Source organism: Paroedura picta, chromosome 1 (assembly GCF_049243985.1).
Source record: "Paroedura picta isolate Pp20150507F chromosome 1, Ppicta_v3.0, whole genome shotgun sequence".
Taxonomy (NCBI): domain Eukaryota; kingdom Metazoa; phylum Chordata; class Lepidosauria; order Squamata; family Gekkonidae; genus Paroedura; species Paroedura picta.
The window spans coordinates 2,479,348-2,506,653 of NC_135369.1; the positions used below are offsets into that span (position 1 = coordinate 2,479,348).

At 54.1% G+C, this 27,306-nt stretch overlaps 1 protein-coding gene across 2 annotated transcripts in view; it reads left to right on the forward strand.

The window, feature by feature from the left end:
• The window catches only part of ADAMTSL4 (ADAMTS like 4), an 86,407-nt gene that overhangs the window by 41,386 nt on the left and 17,715 nt on the right, over positions 1-27,306 (forward strand). For both annotated transcript variants that reach the window (XM_077319596.1, XM_077319586.1), the window contains exons 4-9: positions 8,137-8,906; positions 10,205-11,384; positions 16,254-16,356; positions 24,525-24,661; positions 25,092-25,296; positions 25,773-25,945. In XM_077319596.1, the coding sequence (XP_077175711.1) occupies positions 8,137-8,906; positions 10,205-11,384; positions 16,254-16,356; positions 24,525-24,661; positions 25,092-25,296; positions 25,773-25,945 (2,568 nt within the window). The remainder of the gene's footprint in view (positions 1-8,136; positions 8,907-10,204; positions 11,385-16,253; positions 16,357-24,524; positions 24,662-25,091; positions 25,297-25,772; positions 25,946-27,306) is intronic.

A 27,306-nucleotide genomic window follows, 5' to 3' on the forward strand; every position in this document is an offset into this window, starting at 1 on the left:
CCCCAGGAGGGCCCCAGTTCAGTCCCAGGCAGTATCTCAACTAAAAGGACCAGGCAGGAGGGAATGGAAGAGGAGGGGAAGAAGTTTGTAAGCCTCTTTGGGTTCGCTTGGGTACTGAAAAATGGCGTACATAACACCCGATCTTCTGTCTCCAGAAATCCACCTTTGGAGTCTGCAGTGTTATTGAGTACTAGAATGTAAGCCCGCTGTAAGCTTAATAAAGTGGGTGCTAGTGGGGGGCGAAGGATCAGCCTGGCCGCATCCGCGACGTGGCAAGGCTGTTCCTGGGGACGGGAGAAGGCTGCCGCCCACCCACCCACCTGGCAGTGAGCCCGGGCCTGGGGCGGGAAAGGAGCAGGGATACCGCGTCTTCGCCGCCACGTCCCTGCTCCTTTCCCAAGGGCAAGGGGGAGCCAGCTGATGGACTTACCAACGGGGAAGACTTCTTCCTCTGAGCAGTGACCCCCCGGCAGGCCCAGGCGAGGCTGGGCCAAGTAGCCAATGTGGAGCCGCGCTTCGTGGCTCCTGATTGGGCCCTCTGAGTTTTTATCCCGGACAGGGCCTGCCCTTTCTCCTCCCACATTGCACTTACTCAGTTATTACTACCGCTCCACAGGAGCGGTTACAGACTAGCTTCAAAGCCCATCCCTAAGAACGGGCCTTGAAAGAGCCCCCTCCCCTGGCTCCTGGCCAGGCAGCTTAAGGTGGCTTTGGGCTGCAGCTCGCAGCCGGATCAAGTGGGGTGGGCGGGAGCTGGGCAGTTCATTAGCAGGGCCCAGACAGAGCTCCTTAGCAGGCAGTCAGTAAGCCCAGCCTAGCAGGCCAGGAGGCCCTCGTTAGCACACCCTGCTTAGCAGGCCAAGAGGCCTTCGTTAGCAAGGCCTCCACCACGACCTTTTGGCCAGGGCCTCTCCCCTTACCTGCTGCTGGCTCCAGGCACTGAGGCGTCTGAGAGCAAAGAGGCTAGAGTCCAGGGCCGGAGGGCGGGAGCCGCAGGGGCAGGGCCAATCAGGACAAGGCTGGCTGCACCCTGATTGGCCCTATTCTAACTTGGACAGCCAGACACGTCCCACCCCCTAGGCTGTTTCATAAATATATAGATGAACAACAATATAAAGGAACAACAATGGATAAGGATTATGCATTTTTTCAACAACAGTTTTCTAGGAAAATCAATTTTTAAAATATTAAGCACTGAAAAGGAGGCATTCAATATCCTGGATCCAGGCCAAAAGAGGAGCTGTTTTTGCAGAATGTCTGTGACCCCCCCCCCCCTTCAACATGGATCAGTCTTCCTTCCCCTTGTCCCCATTGCTTTGCTGTTGTTTTGGGAAGGGGGCAGAGGGAGGTGTTGGTCTTAAAGGTCATTCTCCTGAGTCAGCTACTAGGGGGTGTGAGGAGATTGTTATCTTTCCAGTTCTCCTGGGGGTGGGTGGGCTCAGAACCAGGCTGAGCCCATCCTAGCTGCCTGGGCCTGCCAAACAGCTGAGATCAATTTTCAAGATATTTTCTTGATTTCGCTGGGGACCCCACAAGGCAGAAGGTCAACAGCTGATCTCCAGAAAGGACCTTCTGATGTCAAATTGCTTGTGGAAGAACTGACAAATTCTGCCCATCAGAGTTGACGAGGGTCGGTAGCTCAGTGGAAAAGTCAGACTAGTGTCGTGTATGCTAATCCGGAGAATCCGGTTCATTTCCCCACTCCTCCTCCACCTGAAGCCTGCTGGGTGACCATGGGCCAGGGACAGTTCTCTCAGAGTTCTCTCAGCCCCATCTACCTCACAGGCTGCTTGTTGTGGGGAGAGGAAGGGATGGGTGTTTATAAACCAATAGTGTTGCTTTGGATGGGCCCTTGGCCAGATCCAATATGGCGTCTCTTATGTTCTTATGTCTGGGGCAGTGGTGCTTGTGGGGGGCAAGAGTGGGAGGGCTTTCGGAGTCCTGACCCCAGTAGTTTGGGGTCAGGCCCTGGCGGAAGAGCTCCATTTTGCAGGCCCTGCAGAATGCTGGAAGGGCCAGCAGCTCCTCCGGGAGCTCATTCCACCAGGTAGGGGCCAGGACCGAAAAGGCCCTGGCCCTGGTCGAGGCTGGGCGCGCTTCCCTGGGGCCGGAAATGATTAGGGTGGGATTAATTGGGATTAGGATGGGTGAGGGACCCTGTCCTGGATAACCCAGATCTTGAAAGCTGAGCAGGGTCTCACCTGGTCAGTTCTTGGGTGGGAGAACATACCAGAAGCCCTGAGTTGCTCTGCCAGGAATCTAGTTCTGTGTGTCTCTTGCCTTGAAATGCCTGCGGCAGGGGTGGCCAAACTGTGGTTCTCCAGATGTCCATGGACCACAATTCCCATGAGCCCTTGCCAGGGCTGGTTCCCTACGGGGTCACCATAAGTCAGTGGCATACTTGTCTTCACCAGCACGGAAGAGAAGGACACATGTCACTTGGAAGTCTGCATTTGTTCCTTGGTCATGTACCGAGACAGTAACCAGGGGTATACTGTTTAGTGCAGAAATTAGCATTTTGGGAACATTAGATTTTTGCATTAAAAAAACAAAACGAAAAAACCTTCGGATCTTTGTAAAAGTTTGCTGAAAGGATATCAGAAATAGCCGGGGAAATGGCTTTCAGGGGGGTGTTGATCTTCCGTAGAAGGGCAAGAGTCGGATATACCCCAAAACCCAACAGGATAACCAGAGAACAGGCTTAACGCTGCAAAGTGACCTTGGAGAGCGGCTACCAGCCCGAATAGACAAGACTGACGTCCATGGGCTGGTGGCCTGACTCAACCTCAGGCAGCTTCGGGGACTAATGTGAAAAGAATTTCCTGTCCATGGTGGGTGGCATCAGCATTTCCTCCTTTCTCTGATAAAATGACTTTTGGTACAATGAAACTTGCCATGTTAGGCCCTTCCATTTCCAGATTTAGAAATGCATTCTAAAAAACGGCTCTTGCCAATTTATGCAATCTCTGCTACCCCCTAATGTGGTCCCCAGCCTTTTTATCACCAGGGACTGGTCAACGTTTGACAATTTTACTGAAGAATCAAACAGAAGACAAGTAATAAGGCACTGAGATACCAGTATGGCTTAACAATTGTAACCAGTATAATAAGTAGACTTTGGCAGAGTCTGCCGACTTCCAAGGTTCTTTAATGTCCGAAAAGTCCCAAGGCTTCATCCAGGGACTTTCAATTTGTCGTTATGTCAATAGGAGGTTCAGTACTGAGAAACAATCTCTTGAAAGAAAGTAGAATTATTTTAACAGTTGCTAGTCGTAGCTTCAGGCTCACACGGCCACCCGTCTGGATCTACCTGAAGAGGTGAGCCTTGACTCCTGAAAGTTCCTCCCCGCCACCAATTTGGCTAGTCTTGAAAGTGTTCCTGGACTCCGGCTCTTTTCTGCACTTGCAGGGAAACATGGTGAGCCATCTTGATCTGTGTCCCAAGTGTTGTTATAAGAATACCCACTCTTTATTCATTGAAATGTTTTAGGCTGCTCCTGCATTGAACAGGGGGTTGGACTAGATGGCCTGGATGGCCCCTTCCCATTCTATGAAATTACCATGAGATACGCAAAAATTCATTCCAGGGGGGTGGCAGGAGACAGTGGGTGAGCGAGAGGGTGGTGAGTGTCCAGCATAGTGCAGGGGGCTGGACTAGATGACCCAGGAGGTCCCTTCCAACTCTAGGATTCTAAATTCCATCTAAACCTCCGGAAGAAGCTCCTGACAGTCAGAGCGGTTCCTCAGTGGAACAGGCTTCCTCGGAAGGTGGTGGGTTCTCCATCTTTGGAGATTTTTAAACAGAGGCTGGAGAGCCATCTGACGGAGAGGATGATTCTGTGAAGGCTCAAGGGGGTGGCAGGTGACAGTGGAGGAGCGATAGGGGGTTGGACTAGATGACCCAGGAAGCCCCTTCCAACTCTATGATTCTAGGAGGATAGCAGGTCTCTTGCAGTGAAAATACTGGAATCTTCTGGCAGCTGCAAAACTAACGTGTTTTTCAGGTATGAATCTGCTGCCTTCTGCCCTTGGTCTATCAAGATCAGTATCGTTCATTGAAGAAGAAGAAGAACTGGGTTTTTCATCCCACTTTTCACTACCCAAAGGAGTCTCAAAAGGGATTACAATCACCTTCCTTTCCTCCCTCCACAGCAGACACTCCGTGAGATAGGTGGGGCTGAGAGAGCTCTGACAGAACTGCTCTGTGAGAACAGGACTGGGACTAGCCCAGCTGGCTGCAGGTTGGAGAAAGAACGGGGACTCAAACTCTGCTTTCCAGATTCGAAGCTGCTGCCCCTAACCATTACACCAAGCTGGCTCAGGCCGGCAGTGGCTCTCCAATTAAAAAGGCAGAGGTCTGTCACCTTCTCCCTGGTCCTTTTAAATTGGAGATGCCAGGGATTGAACCTGATTAAGGTTCCTAAATGCCGAGCAGAGGGTCTGCCATGAAGCCATAATCCTCCTATGCACCCTTGGAGCATCAAGGTCAGAATTGCCTGCTCAGACTGGCAGCTGCTCTCCAGGGCCTCAGTCAAAGGGGCTTTCGTGTGACCTCCCATCGGATCCTTGTAACCAGAGATGCTGGGGGTGAAAACAGGGACCTTCTGTGCCGAGCCCAATCTTATGAACACTTTGGAAGCTGCTTTCTGCTGAGACCATCGATCTTTCAAGGTCAGGATTGCCCACTCAGACTGGCAGCTGCTCCTGGATCTTTTCCCCATCCTCTCCTGCCTGGTCGCTTTTCACTGGAGACTCCGGGGATCGAACCTGCGAGTTTCTCCACGCTAAAGAGAGGCACTTCCACTAGACTGGATTTCTGCTTGCTGAAAAAGGCCCCAGCATCTCTTCCACGTGGCACTCCTTCAGCCCCAGCAGCTCTTTGGGGTCCCAAATTGGACCGGGGCCATCTTCTGCCCCCTCTTGCCTTGCGGCTGCCCTTTGCAGAAGGAAACCAAACTTGCTCTGCGCAGCGGCCAGGGTCTTTGCTATCTTCCCGGGCTGCCTATCTCTCTCTCCAGCAAGCGCCAGGAGGGTATGCCAAGCGTCTGGACGTTCGGCTGGCCTCCTCCTCGTTTTATTAATACTTTCCTTTTTTGGTTGAAAAATGTGCCCTCTCCGGACCTCTTCTCCTTGGTGCGCTGTGACATCACTGCCCCGCGAGGGAGCAGACAGCTGCCGGGTTCTGTGGGGCATTTATGTGGTGGCCAGCTGGGAAGCCTCGGAGGACACCCTCACATCTGCACGGGAGGAGGGGGGGGAGGGAAGCCCAGCCCAGCCCACGAGGACAGCGGGGAGGTTCTTCACCGCCTAAGAAAGAGCCGGATTCACATGGTTACGGCTTGGCAAGGTCCCCAAGGTGGTCCCTGGGGCACCTTGGCACTAGCTGTTCTCACGGGCTGCTGTTGAAGGCAGCTGTGTGGCTCAGGAGGACAAGCCAGAGGTCTGTGGGGTCAGAACAGGGACCTCCAGAAGAAGAAGAGTTGGTTCTTGGATGCCGCTTTCTCTACCTGAAGGGGCTTCCAGTCACCTTCCCTTTCCTCTCCCCACAGCAGACACCCTGTGAGGGAGGGGAGGCTGAGTGAGCCCTGAGATTACTGAAGAAGAAGAAGAAGAGTTGGTTCTTATATGCTGCTTTTCCCTACCCAAAGGAGGCTCAAAGCGGCTTCCAGTCACCTTCCCTTTCCCCTCCCCACAACAGACACCCTGTGGGGTGGGTGAGGCTGAGAGAGCCCTGATATTACTGAAGAAGAAGAAGAGTTGGTTCTTAAATGCCGCTTTTCTCTACCCGAAGGAGTCTCAAAGTGGCTTCCAGTCGCCTTCCCTTTCCTCTCCCCACAACAGACACCCTGTGAGGGAGGGGAGGCTGAGTGAGCCCTGAGATTACTGAAGAAGAAGAAGAAGAGTTGGTTCTTATATGCTGCTTTTCCCTACCCAAAGGAGGCTCAAAGCGGCTTCCAGTCACCTTCCCTTTCCCCTCCCCACAACAGACACCCTGTGGGGTGGGTGAGGCTGAGAGAGCCCTGATATTACTGAAGAAGAAGAAGAGTTGGTTCTTATATGCCGCTTTTCTCAACCTGAAGGAGTTTAAAAGCGGCTTCCATTTGCCTTCCCTTCCTCTCCCCACAACAGACACCCTGTGGGGTGGGTGAGGCTGAGAGAGCCCTGATATTCCTGCTCGGTCAGAACAGCTTTATCAGCACTGTGGCAAGCCCAAGGCCACCCAGCTGGCTGCATGTGGGGGAGGAACAGGAAAGTCCGCACCCCTAACCACTACACCAGACTGGCTCTCTCCAGTGTGACCTTGTTTTCTGCCTCTTGCCCCACGCTGGGGGAGAGCTTGGCTCCCTGTCTGCTTTCCAGCCCAAACTCTTAAGATTCTCGTTTGAATTGCACTGTTAAACTCTTAAGTCTCCTGTTACCATCCTGCCGTCTCAATAGAGACTCTTTGGCCTTTGATAAGAGCGCTCCCTGTTTTCATTGGAGCGCGTTGGAAGGACGGGATTTAAATAAAAATGTGTTATTGTTATTGTTATTATTATTACTGGAGTGCTCCCTGTTTCTGTTGGAGTGCTCCCTGTTTTCAGAGTCTGGAAGAGGAATCTGCAGGAAAGGGCGATGCCCGGTTGCAATTTGCAAGCCGGAGCAGAATTGGGAGTTGCAAAAGCAGGGGTGTCGGCAGTAGCAGCATGCAGGTATTTGGGATCCTGGAGAAGTAGCACTCCAGGACAGCCTTTCCAGAGAGGTGCTCCTGGCCCCTGCATTTTTGGTCTTCAGGGATACTTTCACAATCGGCATCCCCCTGAAACAGCCCTATATTTCCCACGTCCACATTGCATTGCAGCCCCCAAACATTTGGCTGTTTTCAGTCTTTAGAAGGACCGTTTTATTTAGGACCACGTTTGACTAATGAACATCTACTGGCCGTCCTGATTGTGAATTTAAATTGCAGTATTCTTTTAGTAGCTAACTTTATTTAGGCTGTAAATTTATAAACGTTTTATATAAATATATACTAGCAAGAGAGCCATTGCGTAGGAGAACGCATAGGGCGCTGGATCAGACTCCGGCCTGCCTCTGGAGCTGCCATGCCATGTCCATGCTCAGGCAGCGGCCGGCTCTGTTCAGCAGGAGGGCGAGCACCCCAGGGACGGGCATTCCTCCCCACGGTTGTGGCATCCTGGTGGAATGAGCTCCCGGAAGAGCCAAGGGCCCTGTGGGATCTTTTGGGGTTCCGCAGGGCCTGTAAGATAGAGCTCTTCCGCCAGGTCCGTGGCTGAGGCCGGCACGCTAAGCAAGATCTGTTTGACCCCCCTTCTGGGTCACTCTGTGGGCGGCTTACAATCGTCTCCCCATGTCCACCCCCCAGTGGGCGATAGAAGGGAATTCTGATCTTCTTTTCGTCGCGATATGCCTTGGATTGTGGTTAGCGGGGTTTTAGCTTCGTAGTTTTAAGGATGATTTTACTGGGGGGATTTTATGTATCGTATTTGTATTTTGTAACCCGCCACGAGCCTTCGGGGAGTGGTGGGATATAAATTTAATAAATCATCATCATCGTCATCCCTGAGCAGTGAGGCTGCGCCTGTGGCCAGCTTCGGAGGGCGGGCGCTCTTGGAGCCGGCCCAATCAGGATGCACACAGCTTTGCGGTGCGTGTCCTGATTGGCCCACGAAGCATGTCCGTCTGGAAACAGAGTCCGGACATGCTCTGCCCCCGAGTGTTCTGCACAGATATTAAAAGCCACGAAGTGGTAAGGATGTGGCTTATAAAAGTTTTGCACAAAGAAATCTGAGCCCAGTAGCACCTTTAAGACCAACAAAGATTTATTCAAGGTGTGAGCTTTCGAGTGCTTGCACTCGAAAGCTCACGCCTTGAATAAATCTTTGTTGGTCTTAAAGGTGCTACTGGGCTTGGATTTCTTCAGGTTCTTCAGACCTCTTGGTATCTGGGGAAGCGATCAGGTGACTCTCAAAATTTCCTCCCCTGCCATAAATCAGGGGAGTCTTCAAGGTGCCCTCGGCCTCTGGCTCTTTTCTGTTGCCTCGGACAGACTCGCCCGGCGGCTCATCCGTACACCCAAAGATGTGCATCCAGAAGGATGGAGATTACGGCTAACGCCTTCCTGTTCTCTCACAGGTCCCCCAGCGGCACTCCCGGCAGGTCGCCCCAGACGACGGACCAGAGAGCGGCAGAATCTCCGGGGTGTGGAGCGTCTGGGGCTCGTGGTCAGCCTGCTCTCAGCCCTGCGGACTGGGGATCTTGGAGAGGACTCGATCCTGCCAGCCTCCTTACCAGCAAGTCCCCTGGGCCGGGAGGAGGCCTCCGGGGCCGCACCCCGCCTTCCCCCAGCAGCCTCCCTACCAAGAGGAGCGGGCGGCCAACCCGTATCTGGCCAGGCCGGCCTTCCCGCTTCACGCCGACAGGGATGTCCGGCCGGCCCTCTCTTTCCACGGCGGCGGTTCCGTGCTCCCGTTGCACAGCCAGCGCCAGCCGCCGGTTGCCCCCTACAGTCCTCAGAATCGGTACTCACGGCACGAGGAGGAGGCGTCCTTGGCCCAGTTGCCGGAGTCCGCCGCCAGCACCAGGCAAGACCCGGCCCCCTCCCGGGCGGTGATCCAGCCCCGGAGGCCTCAGGGAAACCCGCCGGCCAGGGGGAGGCCGCCCAGCCGTGCCGCCTCTCAACGACCGTCGCGCTGGGACGTCCTTGGCGCAGAGAGGACACCGTCGAGGCATGGCGGCTCAGCTCGGTCCCCTCTCCGGGACTCGGTCCCCTTGTTCAAGCCCCTGAGGCGGGACGGCCTCGAGGGAGGGCTGGGTGCCAGCAGACCCCATCACGGCAGCCAAGCAGACGGCAGCCGATTCCGCTGGGCAGCGTCCCCGACGCAGGAGACCCCAGACTCTAGGAGGTGAGTGGGGGGGGGATCGGGAGCCATGAGGGGGTGGGCCCAGGCAGTCACTGGCGGTGCCTGGAGGGAGATTTTGAGTAGGGGGTCTGGGTCACACAGTGGCCAAAACTCAGGGGCCATCAGGAGGTCCACCAGCAGGGCCAGGACTCCAGAAGCCCCCCCCCCCCACACACACACACACTCTTGTCCCCTCCCAAGCACCAAGAAGACAGAGCATCCCTGCCCCAGACAGAAGAACACAAGAGAAGCCATGTTGGGTCAGGCCAATGACCGATCCAGTCCAACACTCTGGGTCACACAGGGGCCAAAGCCCAAGGGCTCTCAGGAGGTCCCTCAATGCGGCCAGGACTCTAGAGGCCCCCTAAGTGCCAAAGATCATTCCCCCCCCTCATTGTTCATCTGGACACTGTGGCTCAGAGCGACTGAGGGGGCCTCTGCCCCATATGTTCATCCCTCCCCCTCTTCAAGCTTTCTGTGCTTGGAGTCGACATCACTTCCTGCTGCAGGGAATCCCACAGGTTAATGACGCTTTGGACAAAGAAGTCCTTCTTGGCGGAACAGGCAACAAGAACTACTTCTTCATCCAAAGAGCCATGCAGCAGGTTGAGGCTCAATCTCAACCTCGGGCTTCCTAAAAGCCATGTCCCTAAGAACCACGGTCTCCCAGACGATAGCTGTCTCCTGATAGGCTCTCAGCCCTGCGGCCTCAGGATCTTGGAAAGGAGCTTGGTCTGTTTAGGCTATAGAGGAGACGACTGAGAGGGGATCTGAGAACCATCTTCAAATATTTAAAAGGCTGCCCTGTAGAGGATGGAGCAAAGTTGTTCTCTCTTGCCCCGGAGGGACAGACTAGAACCAATAGGATGAAATTAATTCAAAAGAAATTCCATCTAAACCTCCGGAAGAAGTTCCTGACAGTGTGAGAGTGGTTTCTCAGTGGAACAGGCTTCCTCGGGAGGTGGTGGGTTCTCCATCTCTGGAGATTTTTAAACATCTGACATGCTGATTCTGTGAAGGTTCAAGGGGGTGGCAGGTGACAGTGGAGGAGCAATAGGGTTGGGAGTGTCCTGCATAGTGCACGGGGCTGGACTAGATGACCCAGGAGGTCCCTTCCCACTCTGTTATTCGAGGCCGTCTTTCTCCTCCATGCTCTGTGTATTTCTGGACTTGGTAGAGGTGACTTGTGTCACCCAAATACGTGGCTTCTCCCGGCGAACGGCTGCCGAGTGAAGGTGGGGGAGGAATTGCAGACACAACGGCCACGGAACCCCCTAAACAGCAATCCTTGTGCTTTTCAGGTCTCGAGTTCGAGAGTCCATCAAGCCAGGTAAGTACGGCTACGGGAAGGTGCCCTTTGCTCTGCCCCTTCACACCGACGCGGCGGGGGCAGCGGCAGAAGGAGCGGCCTCTCGTTCCAAGAGGCACCACAGCGACCAGGAGGGCAGGCTGCCGCCCCCTCCGCCCCCGCCCCCCCTTCCCCAGGCCAGGAAGCAGAAGCCCAAAGCCCGTCGCTCTTCTCACGGGGAGCCAGACGGCTGGGAGGAGGAGCTGCTGACGGCCGGCGGTGACCTTCGGCCTGTTCGCAACCCCAAGACGCTTCCGGAAGTCGGAAACCCTTCTCAGGTCGAGGGGCCGGCCGGGGCGCTGGCAGGAAAGGTTGGTGCATTGCCTGGAGCGCAAGAGGGCCACTTGGACGAGAGCGGCTATGCCCCCCACCCAGGCGTCCAGGGGGCAGATTCCCTTTCCACGGACCCAGCCGCAGCCAGGGGAGCCATAAGCAGAGTCACCGAGGAAGGGAAGCCCCGCGAAGAAACCCTGTTGTTGACGACAACCACTCCGGAGACTCGCAACGGTGCTCAGCGCCCCAGACCTGCGGAGGGGGCGAGGCAGCTGCCACATTTCCCTGTTGCCTCTGCAAATGGAGTTGACATTGTTGTGTCTGAGAAGTCAGAAATCAGGGATTCTGTCCCTGCCGGAACGAAAGCAGAAGGAACTGATGGGCATCCCCCTTTTCCTGACAGCCACCGGCCTGCCCCAGGGCAAGGGGAGCTACGGCTGAGGCAGACGGGGGCCGCTCCAGAGTGGAGGGGGAAGAGCCACCGAGCCACGGCAGAGCCACCTCCTCGCTCCGACAGCAGCTCTAGGTCCCTGTCGGCCAGGGTGGAGCACCCTCATCGCCCGCCCCATGGGCACGCCAGGCCACGGAGCCAGCGGCAGAACGAGCACCGGACGGGTGGCCGTGAATCCAGGCCGCCCCACAACCTCTACGTGGACCGGCCTGCAGTGCCCCGTCCACTTGAGCCGGACATTTGGCAGCTGCACCGGGACAGCCCCGTCCAGTTCTACGCCAGGGGCCACGGACCGCAGAGCAGCCCACAGCCGGGAGCTGAAGGGTCACAGTGGAACCTGTACTCTCCCGGCACAGAAACCTTCCACTGCGAGGGAGAAAGCAAGCAGTTCAAGGCCTGCCAACAAGAGGTGAGCACTGAGCCGTTTGTTCTGTACGATCAGTGGAAATATCCCTTTTCATGCTCTGGAGCAGGGTTGAGTGTTGGGACGGGGTGAGCTTCCGATGGTGACCAGGGTATCCAGACGGACCTGCATTGCACAACAACGTGGTGGTTGCAGCCTCAATATGGCTGCCCCGGGAGGTGGAGCCAACCACAAAATGGCTGCCCCGGGAGGTGGAGCCAACCACAAAATGGCTGCCACCGCTTACCTTCAGCGAAGATTCTTGGGCAACAGTTTTTAAGGCACTGCTAATCAGGAATCTTGCTAGCAAAAAGTCCAGAGGGCTCCAGGAAGGGTGTGGATGGGTCCCATGGTGCTGAGGGGCCAAAGGCCCGATTTGGTAGAAGGCTGCGTCGCGTGTGATCCCTTCTCATTTTACAAAGGCCCAGCAGGGTTTCCACAGGCGTGTGAGACGCAGAGCCCAGACAAATCTGTTTGTTTTTTTGGGACATCATCTTCACATCCTTCCCCCTCAAAAAAGATCCTGAACTTATGCTTTGAGTGGGAAGAATCATAGTTAGAATCAAAGAGTTCCTGCCAAAAAAATAATTACGTTGCTGTGACTCCCCTTCTGCAGCGGATTTGGGATTTGGCCAGGAGCGGCTGAGCCAGAGTTCCAGAAAGGTCCCCCGTGGGTCGTGGCTGGGTCAGAGCCGGGTGGCACCGCTCCCCCCTGGGCTGGACCCTACGGCTAATTTTTCACCCTCCGAAAACAAACAGCGGCTGCCGTTAATAGAATGTCCCGGCTTTGTAAGGAGGGGACCCTGCCGGGGCCTCTGTCTCTTCTGCCCTTCTACAATATTTATGAACCGCTTGGGAAGTTTCTCTGTTTAGCCGGCGCTTCCTGGAGGGGCTCGTCCGTTGTGCAGCTCCCGTTTGGGGCAAATCTGGTAGGGGTAGTTTGGCTCTCTGGCTCCGGAGATACCCGTCTGCCCACTCTGGTCTTCTCTTGGAGAAAGCTGGGGGATAGTTCCGGGAAAGCCATGAGGGTGAGGGCGGGGATCCCGTACCGAACTCTTGCGCCCCCCACACACATGGTAATGATGGGAAGTGACGCCAAGCTGCAGCCATCTTGTACCATCCCCATGGGGCGTTCAAGGCAAGAGGCGTTCAGAGGTTGCCAGACTCTGCAGGGCCACCCTGGGCTTCTTTGGTGGTTCCCCCATCCAAGGCTTGACCAGGGCTGACCCTGCTTAACTTCCAAGGTGTGATGAGGCTGAGTTGGCCTAGGCTCCATCTTTGGGAGGCTGGACAAGCCTTCTCCTGCTTGCTCCTGGCCACGGGATTCTCCATGACTTGCTTCTCTCTGTGTCTGCCTTCTCCCCTATGAGGACCTGAAGGGGGTTTTACAAACGACTTTTGCAAACTTTTTTGTTTTGAAGACGGAAATATGGCCGCTGCACCACAACCAAAAAAAGAAGCGTCAGCAATATAGTGCGTTTTGAAATTGCAGGGGACCTAATACCAGGAAGGAAGTGTTTTTTCTTGGGGGGCGGGGGGCTAATTTTTATTATTATTTGATTTATTTATGTGATTTATATCCTACCACTCTCATACAATGGCTCGTGGTGGGTCACAAAGTCCTCATTAAAAAAAACCATTTAAACCCCCACCAGAAAACCACAGCAAACAAGGCGATCATAGAATCACAGAATCATAGAACCATAGAATTGGAAGGGCCATAGAGGCCATCTAGTCCAACCCCCTGCTCAACGCAGGATCAGCCCTAAGCACCCTAAAGCATCCAAGAAAAGTGTGTATCCAACCTTTGCTTGAAGACTGCCAGTGAGGGGGAGCTCACCACCTCCTGAGGCAGCGATAAATAACTCTATCCCCGTGCCCAAAAGATCGATACACCCACTGTCCAGGAGGGAGAGGGAGCCTAGCTGACAGCAACAAAGGTGCTAACACCAGCTCTGGGAAGGATTTGGCCTAGGAGCCAAGGGGGTGGAAGCCTGAAAAAGCTTGGCTATTTTCACTGGAGATGCTGCCTGGGATCGAACCTGGGACCTTCTGCTTGCCAAGCAGAGGCTCTGTCACCGAGAAGGAGCACTGGTGCTTGATGTTGGGGAAGGTGTAAGAAGCACCAGGGTTTTGCATCCCGAAAAGGGGGTACATTGAGAAGGAGGAACCATTTCAAAAAGGTTGAGAGCTCTGACTCTGAAGGAAAGAGGACGGGTGTGTTTGGGGAGAACTGGGAATTTTTGCAGTCGGTCACCCTGGGGGATCCTGCCCTCAGCTTGGCAAATCTCAGGAGGTCATTGTGGATTTTTGGACCCAGCCGAGGTTGTGTATTTGGCTGTTGCCAGCTGCCGAGTCACAGAACAGTTTTAAGAGAGGCGGACAGACTTCCTTTCCCGGAATCTTCCCAGGAATTTCTTTTCTGACCCAGCATTAATGGTGGCCAAACAGGTTCTGCAGGTTTCGGGAAACCTTGCGAAAACCTGCCAAGCTCATTCCTAGCACCGGCCTCCCTCTTTCAAGCAGCGCTTAATCCCCCTGGAAAATCCATCTTTGATCTGCCACCTTAGCTGACCTCTCTGGACCAGCATTCTCCCTGCAGCTAAACGCCTCCTTTGTTATCAGCCCTTTGAACTGGGCGCCAGATAAGCCCTCGATTGAATTTCCTGCTCACATTGGAGATTAATGTCCCAAAGGCCCTTTTCAGTGGCAGGAAGGGGATGGTTTGGTCCCCCCCCCCCCAGCTTCCTCCTCACAAAGGCTGTTTAATTATCTAGGTTCTTTGGGGGCAGGAGCACAGCTTTGACTCTCCGAAGCTCACACACCCCTCCTCTAAACTGGTTGGTTTCTAAATGCTAGTAGACTCGAAGAATCTAGATAATTTTTTTAACAGGCTTTGTCCAAGCTCTGCTTGGACTATAATCATAATAATTTAAAAAAACGTATTTGTATCCCATAGACGAAGCACTAGAGCTGGTTTTTATACCCCACTTTTCACTGCCCAAAGCAGGGGTAGTCAAACTGCGGCCCTCCAGATGTCCGTGGACTACAATTCCCAGGAGCCCCTGCCAGCATGCGCTGGCAGGGGCTCCTGGAAATTGTAGTCCACGGACATCTGGAGGGCCGCAGTTTGACTACCCCTGGCCCAAAGCAATGTACAGTTCACCTTCCCTTCCTCTCCCGACCACAGACACCCTGTGGGGTAGGTGGGTCTGAGAGAGCCCTGAGAGAAGTGCTCAGTCAGAACAGCACTACCAGGACTTTGACTAGCCCAAGGTCACCCAGCTGGCTGCAGCATACTTTGGATGAAGGTTGGATGAAGGTTGGCTTACCTTGGCCAGGGCCTGCTTTTGAAACATTAGAGGCCTCAGAAAGTTTTATCTGGCCTTCTGGTCCGCAGAATTGATCACAGCTCGACAGTGTCCTGAGTATATCATTTTATGGAAAAGAGCCATGTTTTACATATGCTGGTTTTATTTGATGCCTGGCCATCGATAAAGGCGGGAACGCCGAAACGCATCTGGTCAGTGGAGGCCTAGATTTTATTGAGGCTATGCTGTAAGCCTTGGTTTTTAGCCTCAAATAAATATTACTACTATATTTTTTAAAATTGTGTTCTACCCTCGTTAGGCCTAAGTTCATTCCCCTTGTTTTGACCTTCTTAGGTTCTGGGCCATTAAAAGAGGCAGGAGGCTATAAGCAAGTCTCTTATGAGCACCTGTGAAATCTTACGGAGCAGGTGTGCAAGGGTTAGACATGGGCTGGAGGTCAGGACCTCAGAGTGGGTGGGGGCTTTCTTTCCTGTGGGTTGGGAGACCAGGGGAGGAGGAGGAACCCGATGAGCTGAGAGAGGGGCTTCCTGCAGCTGTGAAATTTAGGTTTTCCTAAAAACGTGCAATGTATGGCTGCGAAAGTTGGACCATAAGGAAGGCCGAGCGTCAAAGAATTGAGGCTTTTGAACTCTGGTGCTGGAGAAGACTCTTGCGAGTCCCTTGGACTGCAAGGCGAACAAACCGGTCAGTCCTAGAGGAGATCAGCCCTGACTGCTCTTTAGAAGGCCAGATCCTGAAGATGAAACTCAAATACTTTGGCCACCTCATGAGAAGGAAGGACTCCCTGGAGAAGAGCCTAATGCTGGGAGCGATCGAGGGCAAAAGAAGAAGGGGACGACAGAGAATGAGGTGGCTGGATGGAGTCACCGAAGCAGTAGGTGCAAACTTAAATGGACTCCGGGGAATGGTAGAGGACAGGAAGGCCTGGAGGATCATTGTCCATGGGGTCGCGATGGGTCGGACATGACTTCGCACATAACAACAACAAAAAACGTGCAATCAGGCCATGAACTACATCTCAGCAGGGCGTCCCTTTGCCTGCCCGTGCCCCCTTGGGTTCTGCTTCGAAAGGCAACAAGCTGAGGGCTTCTGGACCGGCCTTCCAAATGTGGAAACCGGCCACCCAAACGCAGCACCTGGGATGTCAGCAGAAGGTGAAGGGGCCGTGGCTCACTGGCAAAGCATCAGCTTGGCATGCAGAAGGTCCTGGGTTCGATCCCCGGCATCTCTCCCGCCGTTTCAGAGATCAGCTGGTAGGGAACGTGATCCGCTGCTGGTCTAAGCAGGCAGTCTGGACTTTGAAGGACCGGTATAGGGTAGCTTCAGAGGGGAGGTTCCTCAGGACCCGGGTGGGCCCCTGCATGTGGCCAGTGGGCGCTGCATTTGGGTTAGGAGACCACCAGTAATGCAGCCCTGCCCTGCAGGTATTTTGGAATTTGCACAAATCGAGCATTTGCACACTTATTGTGCCGGAGCGCCGTCAAAGCAAATCCCTGTGCTCAGAGTGGGCAGTAACACAAAGATCTCTTCCTCTCCTGCACAGCCGTGCCCGCCTGATCGACCGGACCCCCGCGCCATCCAGTGCACTGCCTACAACAGCCAGGAATTCATGGGCCGCTTCTACCAGTGGGAGCCCTTCCGGGACGGTAAGTGTCCAGCATCTCTGCCGGAAGGTGGGTAGCTGTTTCTCCAGGAAGGATCTTTGCGCTTGAATGAGACACAAGGACAGGCTGAAATTCAACAGGCAGAGCTCTGCCTCCCAAGCTCTCCCAAGCAGTGTCTCAGAGCATTGAATTCCATCCACTGACCCTCCTACAGGCTGCCCGGGGCTTCCTGCCAGTTGCTTCGTCTGTTCTGTGTAACATTCTGCTCTGGGGGAAATGGGTTTGCACCCTAGAAACTTGGGGAAAAGTAGCTACATCCCAGGAGGCTGAATTATCCAGTTCTGTGCTTGGCCCTCGCTGCGTAGTCCCTTTGCTTCTCTCTCACGGTAACGGTGAAAGTGTCAGGCTAGGACATCCGGAGGCCTTGGGTTCGAATCCCAGTTTGGTCCCAAAGTTCTCAGTGGAACCGGAGAGCTTTGACTCCCTCTCCCATAGCAGAAGAACTTGGGGGTGCCCAGTGAAACGGATGGGCAGTGGGTTCAGGACAGAGAAAAGGAAAGACTTCTTTACACGGACCGTTATTAAAATGTGGAATTTGTTGCCATAGGATGTAATATAGCAGGGATGGCCAAGCTGTGGCTCTCCAGATGTTCATGGACTACAATTCCCACAAGCCCCTGGGCGCATGGGAATTGTAGCTCATGCTGTGAAAAAAAAACACAATCTGTGTAACTGCTGGCTGTGCACAAAAGTGTAAAGTTGCCTTGAAGAAAAGTTCTCCATACAGTTGTCAGCTTGAATCTGCTTTATTTCCTTAACTGCAGTGTTGACATGCAGTCACAGTCTCTGATGGTCGTTCAGCTCTTCCGTAAATACTTCTTCAAACACTGCAACGAATAATACATTTGCTTAAAATACATTCTTACGATACCCTGACATAATTAGCAACAGTACATTCCTCACCAGACATCTTTATGTAAAAGCACTGCCTTTCATTCAAGAGCCAGTTTGGTGTAGTGGTTAGGAGTGCGGACTTCTAACCTGGCATGCCGGGTTTGATTCTGCGCTCCCCCACATGCAACCAGCTGGGTGACCTTGGGCTGGCCACGGCACTGATAAAACTGTTCTGACCGAGCAATAATATCAGGGCTCCCTCAGCCTCCCCTCCCTCACAGGGTGTCTGTTGTGGGGAGAGGAAAGGGAAGGCGATTGGAAGCCGCTTTGAGACTCCTCCGGGTAGAGAAAAGGGGCATATAAGAACCAACTCTTCTTCTTCAGTAATCTCAGGGCTCTCTCAGCCTCCCCTCCCTCACAGGGTGTCTGTTGTGGGGAGAGGAAAGGGAAGGCGACTGTAAGCCGCTTTGAGCCTCCTTCGGGTAGGGAAAAGCAGCATATAAGAACCAACTCTTCTTCTTCCTTCCTTCCTTCCTTCCTTCCTTCCTTCCTTCCTTCCTTCCTTCCTTCCTTCCTTCCTTCCTTCCTTCCTTCCTTCCTTCCTTCCTTTCTTCCTTTCTTCCTTCCTTCCTTCTTCTTCTTCTTCTTCTTCTTCTTCTTCTTCTTCTTCCAGTATTAAGATCTGTCATGCCATTCCTTGTAGTAACAATTCAGCAAGAGAAAAGAAATGTTCTGCTAAAGATAAACAGCTTTCCACCGACAACCGGAGCAAACTCTGAAAATAAATTTCTGGCACGCTCCAGGTTGGTTGGGAAGCTTTAGCACCCCCTTCATTAAACAAGGACTCTCCACCACACCTGTGGTTGGTCATCTTAAAGAAGGACCAAGTTACCTTGTTAGCTTGCATCTCGTCTCTTAAGTAATCACAGTACAGGTTTTTTCTCGTTTGAATTGCACTGTTAAACAAAATAAACGATTTCCATTTTCACAGATTCTTATAATAGCTTGCATATTTTTACAGACTAGTATCAAAGCCCATTTTAAAAATGGGCTTTGAAAGGGGTGGCAGGCAGGAGGGCGTGAGAGGGTCACCACGGCTCCTTTTGGCCCGTAAACCAGGCTAAAGGGAGTGGAAACCCCCCCCCGCCAGTGGCAAACTCCCCCCCCCCTCCGGTTCCCTCCCAGCAGGAGCTGCAAAACCCTGTCGCTGCCTCTCTCCTGGGTGACAATGGAGGCTGCAGCCACAAGGCTTCTAGCAGGCAAGGAGGGAGGGCGGGAGCTGGAGGGCGAGGGCCAATCAGGGTGGACCTGGACGGACAGGGCCCCGGACAGTCTCCTCCCAGGAGGCTGTTATCCAAATATACAAGGGAGCGAAATAGTGTTAAGGATTGTTACAGAGACTACTTCTATATTGCAGCCCCATAAAAACAATTACAGACATAATACAAAACCTACCTGCTACGTATACAAAGTTCAGTTGACTGCTCTGCTTGATAGTTGTAATCCTGTAGCAAAGGCTGTTACTGATATAGCATAAATACCCTACTACAAGGATACAAGCTGTCAAGTCCTCTGAAGATATTAAGCAGGCGAGTTCTAAGGATGAATTCAGACCGTGAGGAATCCTTGATTTTAAAGTGAAAATCAGTCTAGCTTCTTACTGCAACAGTTTTTTCTACATTTATATGATTGCATTTCTGTTGTTCTACGATTGTAGTGCATGGACATCTGGAGAGCCACAGTTTGGGTATCCCTGTATAGGAACAGATAGCTTCAAAAGGGGCTTAGACAAATTAATGGCGGACAGATCTATCAGTGGCTACTGGCTATGGGGACTGAAGGGAGCCTCCAGGTCCAGGGGCAGTCAACCTCTGAATGCTGCTGTGTCCTGCTGTCGGGCCTCCAGAGTAACTAGTCGCCGCAGTGAAATTTCTTCACCGCCAGCCTTAAAGTTGTGTCATTCCCCTGTGGACAACCCTTTCCCTTCCTCCTCTTTCGGGCTTGCTCCACGCTGTTTACACGTCTCAGCCAGCAGCCTCCATCCCCCCTTCCCTCCCTGGGCGCTGGCCTCTGCCCCCTCGACCTCCGGCGCTTGGCTCTGCTGGGCATCTCCGAGAGCTGCCCCGGAATGCTCAAAATACTTCTTCAATTCCCGATCCGTCCACCTGCGCGGCTTCTCCTCCCACCTTCCTGTCAAGAGAGCAGCTGGGTTGTCTAGCAGTTTCAGGGCGGGAGATTTGGCCCCTCCGGGATCAGTTCAAGGAACGTTTTATATCTCTGAGTGGCAGGACGCTTGTCCCTGAGGTCCCGTAGGCTGCTTGGGAGAGGTCGCAGCAAGGACAGCGGGCTTAGCGCACGAGGTGAAGGCCAGGGGGTGCCAGGTGGGCGCCCGCTGGCTGGCAGAGAAATTAAGACCATCGGAAGAGCATAGGGGCTAAACGGAGCCCTTGAGCGGCTCCCTCCGCTGATCTCAGGCCTCTGCCGGAGCTCAGCTCAGCTCTGCAACGCTCTTCTGGTTGTTGGAAGGGGGGTGGGAGTCCTTGCTAGAACAACAGTGCCTCTGAGCGTGGACAGAGCGTTTTCTGCCCTGCAGAATAAACACCAGCGGCTTGCGGGGTCTGAGACCAGGCAAGGCTTTACAAAGGGCTTCTAGGAAGGCTGGAGCCCCCCAATTATCCATTTGGAAAACCTGCCTCTGGGCCCGATCCTCTGCGACTCATGCCTCAGAGCCTCTCCCTAGCTGAAAGTTTTGCAAAGGGGCCAGGGGGTGTGTGGATTTCCCAGGCCGAGGGCTCCCAGGCTGAGCTGTCTCCTGCTCTTTCCCCTCCGCGCCTTGCTTTATTTATATCCTCTGCCAATATTTATGTTTGCAGCGCAAAGGGGGGGCGAGGGAGGGAAGCGGCAGCACAAAACCCCTCTTTGTCTCCCTCTCCCGCGGCTGCCTCGCCTGGGCCGTGCTCCGGGGACCGGGGTTAGCCGCTTAGCCGTGCTGGGGCCAGGGGCCGGGAGGCCGCACGCCGCCGCGGAGAAGGCCAGGAATGCTAAAACCTGCCCCCCCCCGCAGCCCCCTCCCCACTTCCCAACTTCTGCCGGCAGCTTCTTTTAAAATACACTCTGGAAAATATGAAAACATCTTGGCTGCTAAAGGGCGGCCTGCGTGCCAGAAGGTTACTTTCTGCGGGGCGGAGAAGCAAAACACAACCGTAACCCTTTCTGGCCCCACCTCTGGAAATGGGGGAAGGGGCTTCCAACACAGATGGTCATCCACACCAGCTTCCCTTAACCTACCGCCGCGACCCCTCTCTTCAGTTTTCCTGATTGGAAAGCCTGAGGTAGAAGCATAGAGTGGGAAGGGGCCCCTAGAGGCCATCTAGACCAGGGGTAGTCAAACTGCGGCCCTCCAGATGTCCATGGACTACAATTCCCAGGAGCCCCTGCCAGCGAATGCTGGCAGGGGCTCATGGGAATTGTAGTCCATGGACATCTGGAGGGCCGCAGTTTGATGATCCCTGATCTAGACAATACACACCCCTACACACTTAATTTCATTTATTCAGTTTCTTCAACACCCCCCCTCCCAGCATAGGAACTCAGAAGTCGAGCTGTACAATAAAACAATGTAAAAATGTTAATTGCTTATTATAGTGCACCATTAACAATTAAAAACACAATAGAAACTACATAAAAACTATACAGAACTAACTATACAGATTGTAAGCCGCGACTTCTTTGGGTAGTAAAATGTCCCAGATTAGCCAGCTCGGGGCGATTTCCTACATGTTCCAATAAAAAAGTACACATAATTAATGGAAGGCTTAAATAGAGTGGCCTGAAACTCAACCCCTCCCAGACGGAGGCCCTGTGGCTGGGGGGAAGGGGCAGGACCAGGAAGCCTGTCTCCCCTGCCTGGATGGGGTGCAATTAACCCCAGCACCAGCAGCCAGGAATCTGGGGTGACCTTTGATGCCTCCCATTCCACGGAGACTCAGGTCACGAAAGTAGCCCGAATGGCATTTTTCCATCTGCACCAAGCTAGGCTACTGGGGCTCTACCTGCCTCCAGGGCCGTATTCCTATGGAGGGGGGCCGAAACAATGCACTTATGTCCCCTTGTTATGGTTCGAAGATGTACTCCTTGTAGTTGAGGTGCAGGATGCCCAACATCTTCCCTCCCTTTAGACCAGTGGTCCCCAGCCTTTTTCAGGCCAGGGACTGGGGGGGGGGGAGGAGGGAGAGTGGCGCTCACTGCGCAGTGCTCACCAGTGGGCACAGGCGTGGAGCTCCTGCACCTGCGCCACTCTCCCTCTCCCCCCCCCAGTCTCCAGGCCTCCCTCTCCCCTAGGCTTGAGCGATTTGGCCGCTGATTTGGCCCAGTGGCACACCCATGCCCGCACCTCCCTTCCCCCCGCCGCAGCCTGTTACCGAGGGCTTCACGGACCAGTACTGGACCGCAGCGCAGGGGTTGGGGAACGCTGCTTTAGACCATCCTGCCTTGGCCTCCTCTTGCTGCAGCGTTACTTGCATTCTGTGGGTCATCATCGCCTTGTCCTTTTATTCTCTTCTTCCTGTGCCTTGAAGCCGCTTCCCCTCCTACATTTCTCCAGTTCCTTCTCAGACCTTGGACATAGAAGGACACGTTGGAAGGGGGTGAGGAATGTAGTTCAAGTATTCTGGTAACCCCCTAACAGGTGTTTATGAGTTCAACCTGGACTTCAAAAAATAAAAATAATAAAATGCTGACCATCTCGATATCTTGTGGCAGGGAGTTCCACAGGTTGGCCACTCATGATACAGGGCAGGCGGTGAAGAAAATAAGATACGGATTTTGGGCTGGGAAAAGGAGAGTGTCCCAGGCAGAGATCTCAAGGAGGAGCAGCAAGAGGGTCATAAGTTAGAAGAAGAAGAAGAAGAGTTGGTTCTTAGATGCCGCTTTTCTCTACCCGAAGGAGGCTCAAAGCGGCTTCCAGTCGCCTTCCCTTTCCTCTCCCCACAACAGACACCCTGTGAGGTGGGCGAGGCTGAGAGAGCCCTGAGATTACTGGAGAAGAAGAAGGAGTTGGTTCTTATATGCCGCTTTTCCCTACCCGAAGGAGGCTCAAAGGGGCTTACAGTCGCCTTCCCATTCCTCTCCCCACAACAGACACCCTATGGGGTGGGTGAGGCTGAGAGAGCCCTGATATCACTGCCCGGTCAGAACAGTTTTATCAGTGCCGTGGTGAGCCCAAGGTCACCCAGCTGGCTGCATGTGGGGGAGTGCAGAATCGAACCTGGCATGCCAGATTAGAAGTCCGCACTCCTCACCACGACACCAAACTTAGGAGGAAGAGCCGAGATGAGACATGGTGGGAAGACCTTCTGCAAGTTTTTTCTTTGAACTCTTCGAGACCGGCTTGTGGAGAGTTACAGACGTCCAAGGAAAACCCCAGTGAAACCCCATTAAAATAGACAACAATACAATAAAACCCGAACAATATGGCAGTAAGAAGTCCAAAAAGCTCCCCCACTCCCATCTCTGGAGGGATGGAAGGAGGGATCAGATCATAACACTAGCTGCTGACTGACCAGTACTCCGGCCTCAACCGCAGACCTGGCGGAAGAGCTCCGTTTTGCAGTCCCTGTGGAATCCTGAAAGCTCCCGCAGGGCCCGCAGCTCACCCAGGAGCTCATTCCACCAGGTCGGGGCCAGGACCGAAAAGGCCCTGGCTGAGGCCAGGCGTGCTTCCCTGGGGCCGGGAATGACCAGTAAATTATCGCCTGCAGAGCATAAGACTCTGCAGGGGGCATAGGGTGATAGGCTGTCCTTGAAGGTTAAAACCAAAACCTTGTTCTGGATCTGGACAGCAATTGGCAGCCAATGCAGCTGCCTCAGCACCGGCTGTATATGGGCCCTCCACAGTGTTCCTGTGAGGACCCTGGCAGCTGCACTTTGTACCAGCTGTAGTCTCTGGATCAGGGACAAAGGTAAGCCGACTTTATCATCCTGCCTAACTCTTTGAGTCTGTCTGAGCCCGCCAGTGGATTGTAGGAAAAGATCACCACCTTCTTCTAATTCACAAATGCTGCCCTCGCTTCTGTTTCACAATTGCTCCCCCTTTACACTTGAGGAAGTTCCCTTTCCAAGTCCTGCTCCCTGGTGCAGAAGCTGGGTTGCCCAAAGAGGCAGACACATAATTAGTTGGGGGAAGTAGCTTGCAGGAGATGGAGCTAGAGGCGGTAACTGGAATCTCCACCAATGTTTACGGGGATTTTGCCCTTTAAGAGAACTCTCAAATAAACCAGGGAGAAGTTCAACTGGAAATGAATTTTATTCAAAGAGGCTAAAAGGATAAGAGATACATACAAAACCTCTGAAAACATGCACAGGCTAGCTAAGAGAAGATCAGGGAAGAGTAAGAATTACTAAAATCTTGTGGGGGTCCAGGAAGCTGCAGCAAAATGGCCAGCGTTACATGAAGAAAAGAGAATCCACCCATCACATTGATGACTCTAAATATAGGGCAAAATGCTCCCTGGGGCAAACTGACATTTTCACCCACCCCAAAACAACAACTTTATGGGTTTTCCAGAGGGAAAATTATTTGGGAGAAACTTGATGGGTTTTCCTGAGGTGAACTCTACTAGTAAACAGAGCTATATGCCCCTGCAAGTCCCAGATGGCAAAAGCTACCAGGCTTGGTGAAAACAATTAAGTGTTGCGTAATTCTATTCTAATTAAGTGCTGCTTAATTAGAAGAAGCTTGTTTTTAAACCCTACTTTTCACTACACAAAGGAGTCCCCGAGACACTTACAAGCTCCTTTCCCTTCCTCTCCCCACAGTCCCCTGTGAGGTAGGTGGGATTGAGAAAGCTCTAAGAGAACAGCTGTGACTAGCCCAAGATCTCCCAGCTGGCTGCATATGGAAGGGTCGGAAATCAAACCAGTTCTCCAGATTAGGATCGGTGACTCTTTAATCCGGACACCACACTATAAACTTTTAACCACGGTGGCTTTTAAGTGAGGCAGGATAGTGATGAGATTAGAGTCAACAGGTTCTTGGGAGACCCATTGTCCTAAACTGCATCTCTCCAGGGTTTGGAGAAGGAAGTTAACTGGGTAGTCGCTCTTATTCACACTTCTAAATTACACATCTGGACACGTCTCTCAGGCTGGCATCCATGTTGTGTCATTTTGGACCAGGCAGTGTCTTTCACTTATGACATTTGAGATGATCCACGAGGAAGAGCGTTTATGGGTTTCTCGGTCTCAACTTCCCCTAAGTGAGAGGAGAGATCGGACTGCTAACAGCCATTGCCTGTCCCTGCTGTGTCACTTTGCAGTGCGGGGCGCCCAGCGCTGTGAGCTGAACTGCCGTCCCATTGGGTACCGTTTCTATGTGCGGCATACGGAAAAGGTGCAGGACGGCACCCCGTGCGAAGCCGGCTCCTCGGACATCTGCGTCGCAGGGCACTGCCTGGTGAGTCCTTTGGGGCCTTGGAGGCGGTCAGGCCTCAGGGAAGACAGCTTGAGAAATGCCAGCAAAAAGAGGAGAGCGATTTGGCCTTTTGAGGAGGAGGGGAACAAAATGGGGACAATCGCCCTTATGCTTACTTCCCTTGCACGATGCTCAGGCATCATGATTTTGGCACGAACTGGAAAATCCCAAACTGGACGACCCGACTGAGGGGGCTGAAAAGCATTGCAGCTGTTTCTGCCTGACAGCCAAGAGGCCCACGGACTGCACACAATTTCAGTGTGCCAGATCTCTTCCCTCCCTTTGGAAAGGGGTGGGGGGAATGATCCGGCATGGTGAGCCACGACCCGGGCTATTTTTGTAGGGTTTTGGGGTTCGTGCTTCAGGTCACGCCCATCCCTACTCCCTTGCCCATCTCCTCTTTGCCCTGCAGACACCCGGCTGTGATGGGATCCTGGCTTCGAACCGCACCCTGGACAGCTGTGGGGTGTGCGGGGGAGACCACACCACTTGCAAGCTGGTGGTGGGCAATTTCAGCGACACCGACGTGCCCATCGGGTACCACCGCATCATGGAGATCCCGGCGGGGGCCACCCGGATCCTGGTCAAGGAGATGACCCGCAGCCCCAACTACCTGGGTATGGACTGAACGTTTGCACGGTGCAAAAAAGAACCTTGCTGGGTTATACCCACAACCCACAGCTTACCGGTTTAGGGCAGCTGTGTTGGTCTCCGGTTTAAAAGCTAGATTCGTGCCTAATAGCACTGTGGGGTGTGGATTTCAGTTTGCATAGTACCTCTGCTTCCTGTATCCTTTCTTTGCAACCACCCTGACCTTCAAATCAGGATAGAAGGACCCTGAGATCTCCATTTCTGCTTGTATCTGATGAAGGGAGCCAATACAGTGTTGGGATTTGGTAAACATTTGCGAATGTCAGATTTTGGGGGGGATATCAGGAAATGCTTGATATCCTCAAACCCAAAAACTTCTGCTTGGGGTTTTTCTTTGCACACCCCCAGGAGACCACACTGACCTTGATAGACGCTTCTAACAGGGGACAGCCAAAGGAAGCTTCATGTCTGTCCACGTTGTCTCCCCCCCCCCCCTTCCCAGCCCTCCGGAGTCACGGCGGCAAATCCATCATCAACGGAAACTGGGCCGTGAACCCGCCTGGGCGCTACGAGGCAGCGGGAACCGTCTTTGTGTACAGCCGGCCGGAGAGCGACAAGCAGGAGGGAGAGTCACTGACGGCCGAGGGACCGACCACAGAACCCCTAGATGTGTATGTGAGTACGCAGGCAGAGGGGGGCCCACCTGGGCAGTGTGGCTCAGTGATAGAGCAACTGGTTGGCATGCGGAAGGTCCCCGGTTCAATCCCAGGCAGCATCTCCGGCTGAAAGGACCAGGCAGGAGGGGATGGGGAAGACCTTTCTCTGCCTGAGACCCTGGAGAGCCCTGGGGAGGGGCCAGAGCTCAGGGGCAGAGCCTCTGCTGGGCAGGCAGGAGGTCCCAGGTTCAATCCCAGGCAGCTTCTCCAGCTGAAAGGACCAGGCAGGAGGGGATGGGGAAGACCTTTCTCTGCCTGAGACCCTGGAGAGCCCCGGGGAGGGGCCAGAGCTCAGGGGCAGAGCCTCTGCTGGGCAGGCAGGAGGTCCCCGGTTCACTCCCAGGCAGCATCTCCAGCTGAAAGGACCAGGCAGGAGGGGATGGGGAAGACCTTTCTCTGCCTGAGACCCTGGAGAGCCCTGGGGAGGGGCCAGAGCTCAGGGGCAGAGCCTCTGCTGGGCAGGCAAGAGGTCCCCGGTTCAATCCCAGGCAGCATCTCCAGCTGAAAGGACCAGGCAGGAGGGGATGGGGAGGACCTTTCTCTGCCTGAGACCCTGCAGAGCCCTGAGGAGGGGCCAGAGCTCAGGGGCAGAGCCTCTGCTGGGCAGGCAGGAGGTCCCCGGTTCACTCCCAGGCAGCATCTCCAGCTGAAAGGACCAGGCAGGAGGGGATGGGGAAGACCTTTCTCTGCCTGAGACCCTGGAGAGCCCTGGGGAGGGGCCAGAGCTCAGGGGCAGAGCCTCTGCTGGGCAGGCAAGAGGTCCCCGGTTCAATCCCAGGCAGCATCTCCAGCTGAAAGGACCAGGCAGGAGGGGATGGGGAAGACCTTTCTCTGCCTGAGACCCTGCAGAGCCCTGAGGAGGGGCCAGAGCTCAGGGGCAGAGCCTCTGCTGGGCAGGCAGGAGGTCCCCGGTTCAATCCCAGGCAGCATCTCCAGCTGAAAGGACCAGGCAGGAGGGGATGGGGAAGACCTTTCTCTGCCTGAGACCCTGGAGAGCCCTGGGGAGGGGCCAGAGCTCAGGGGCAGAGCCTCTGCTGGGCAGGCAAGAGGTCCCCGGTTCAATCCCAGGCAGCATCTCCAGCTGAAAGGACCAGGCAGGAGGGGATGGGGAAGACCTTTCTCTGCCGGAGACCCTGGAGAGCCCTGGGGAGGGGCCAGAGCTCAGGGGCAGAGCCTCTGCTGGGCAGGCAGGAGGGCCCCGGTTCAATCCCAGGCAGCATCTCCAGCTGAAAGGACCAGGCAGGAGGGGATGGGGAAGACCTTTCTCTGCCTGAGACCCTGGAGAGCCCTGGGGAGGGGCCAGAGCTCAGGGGCAGAGCC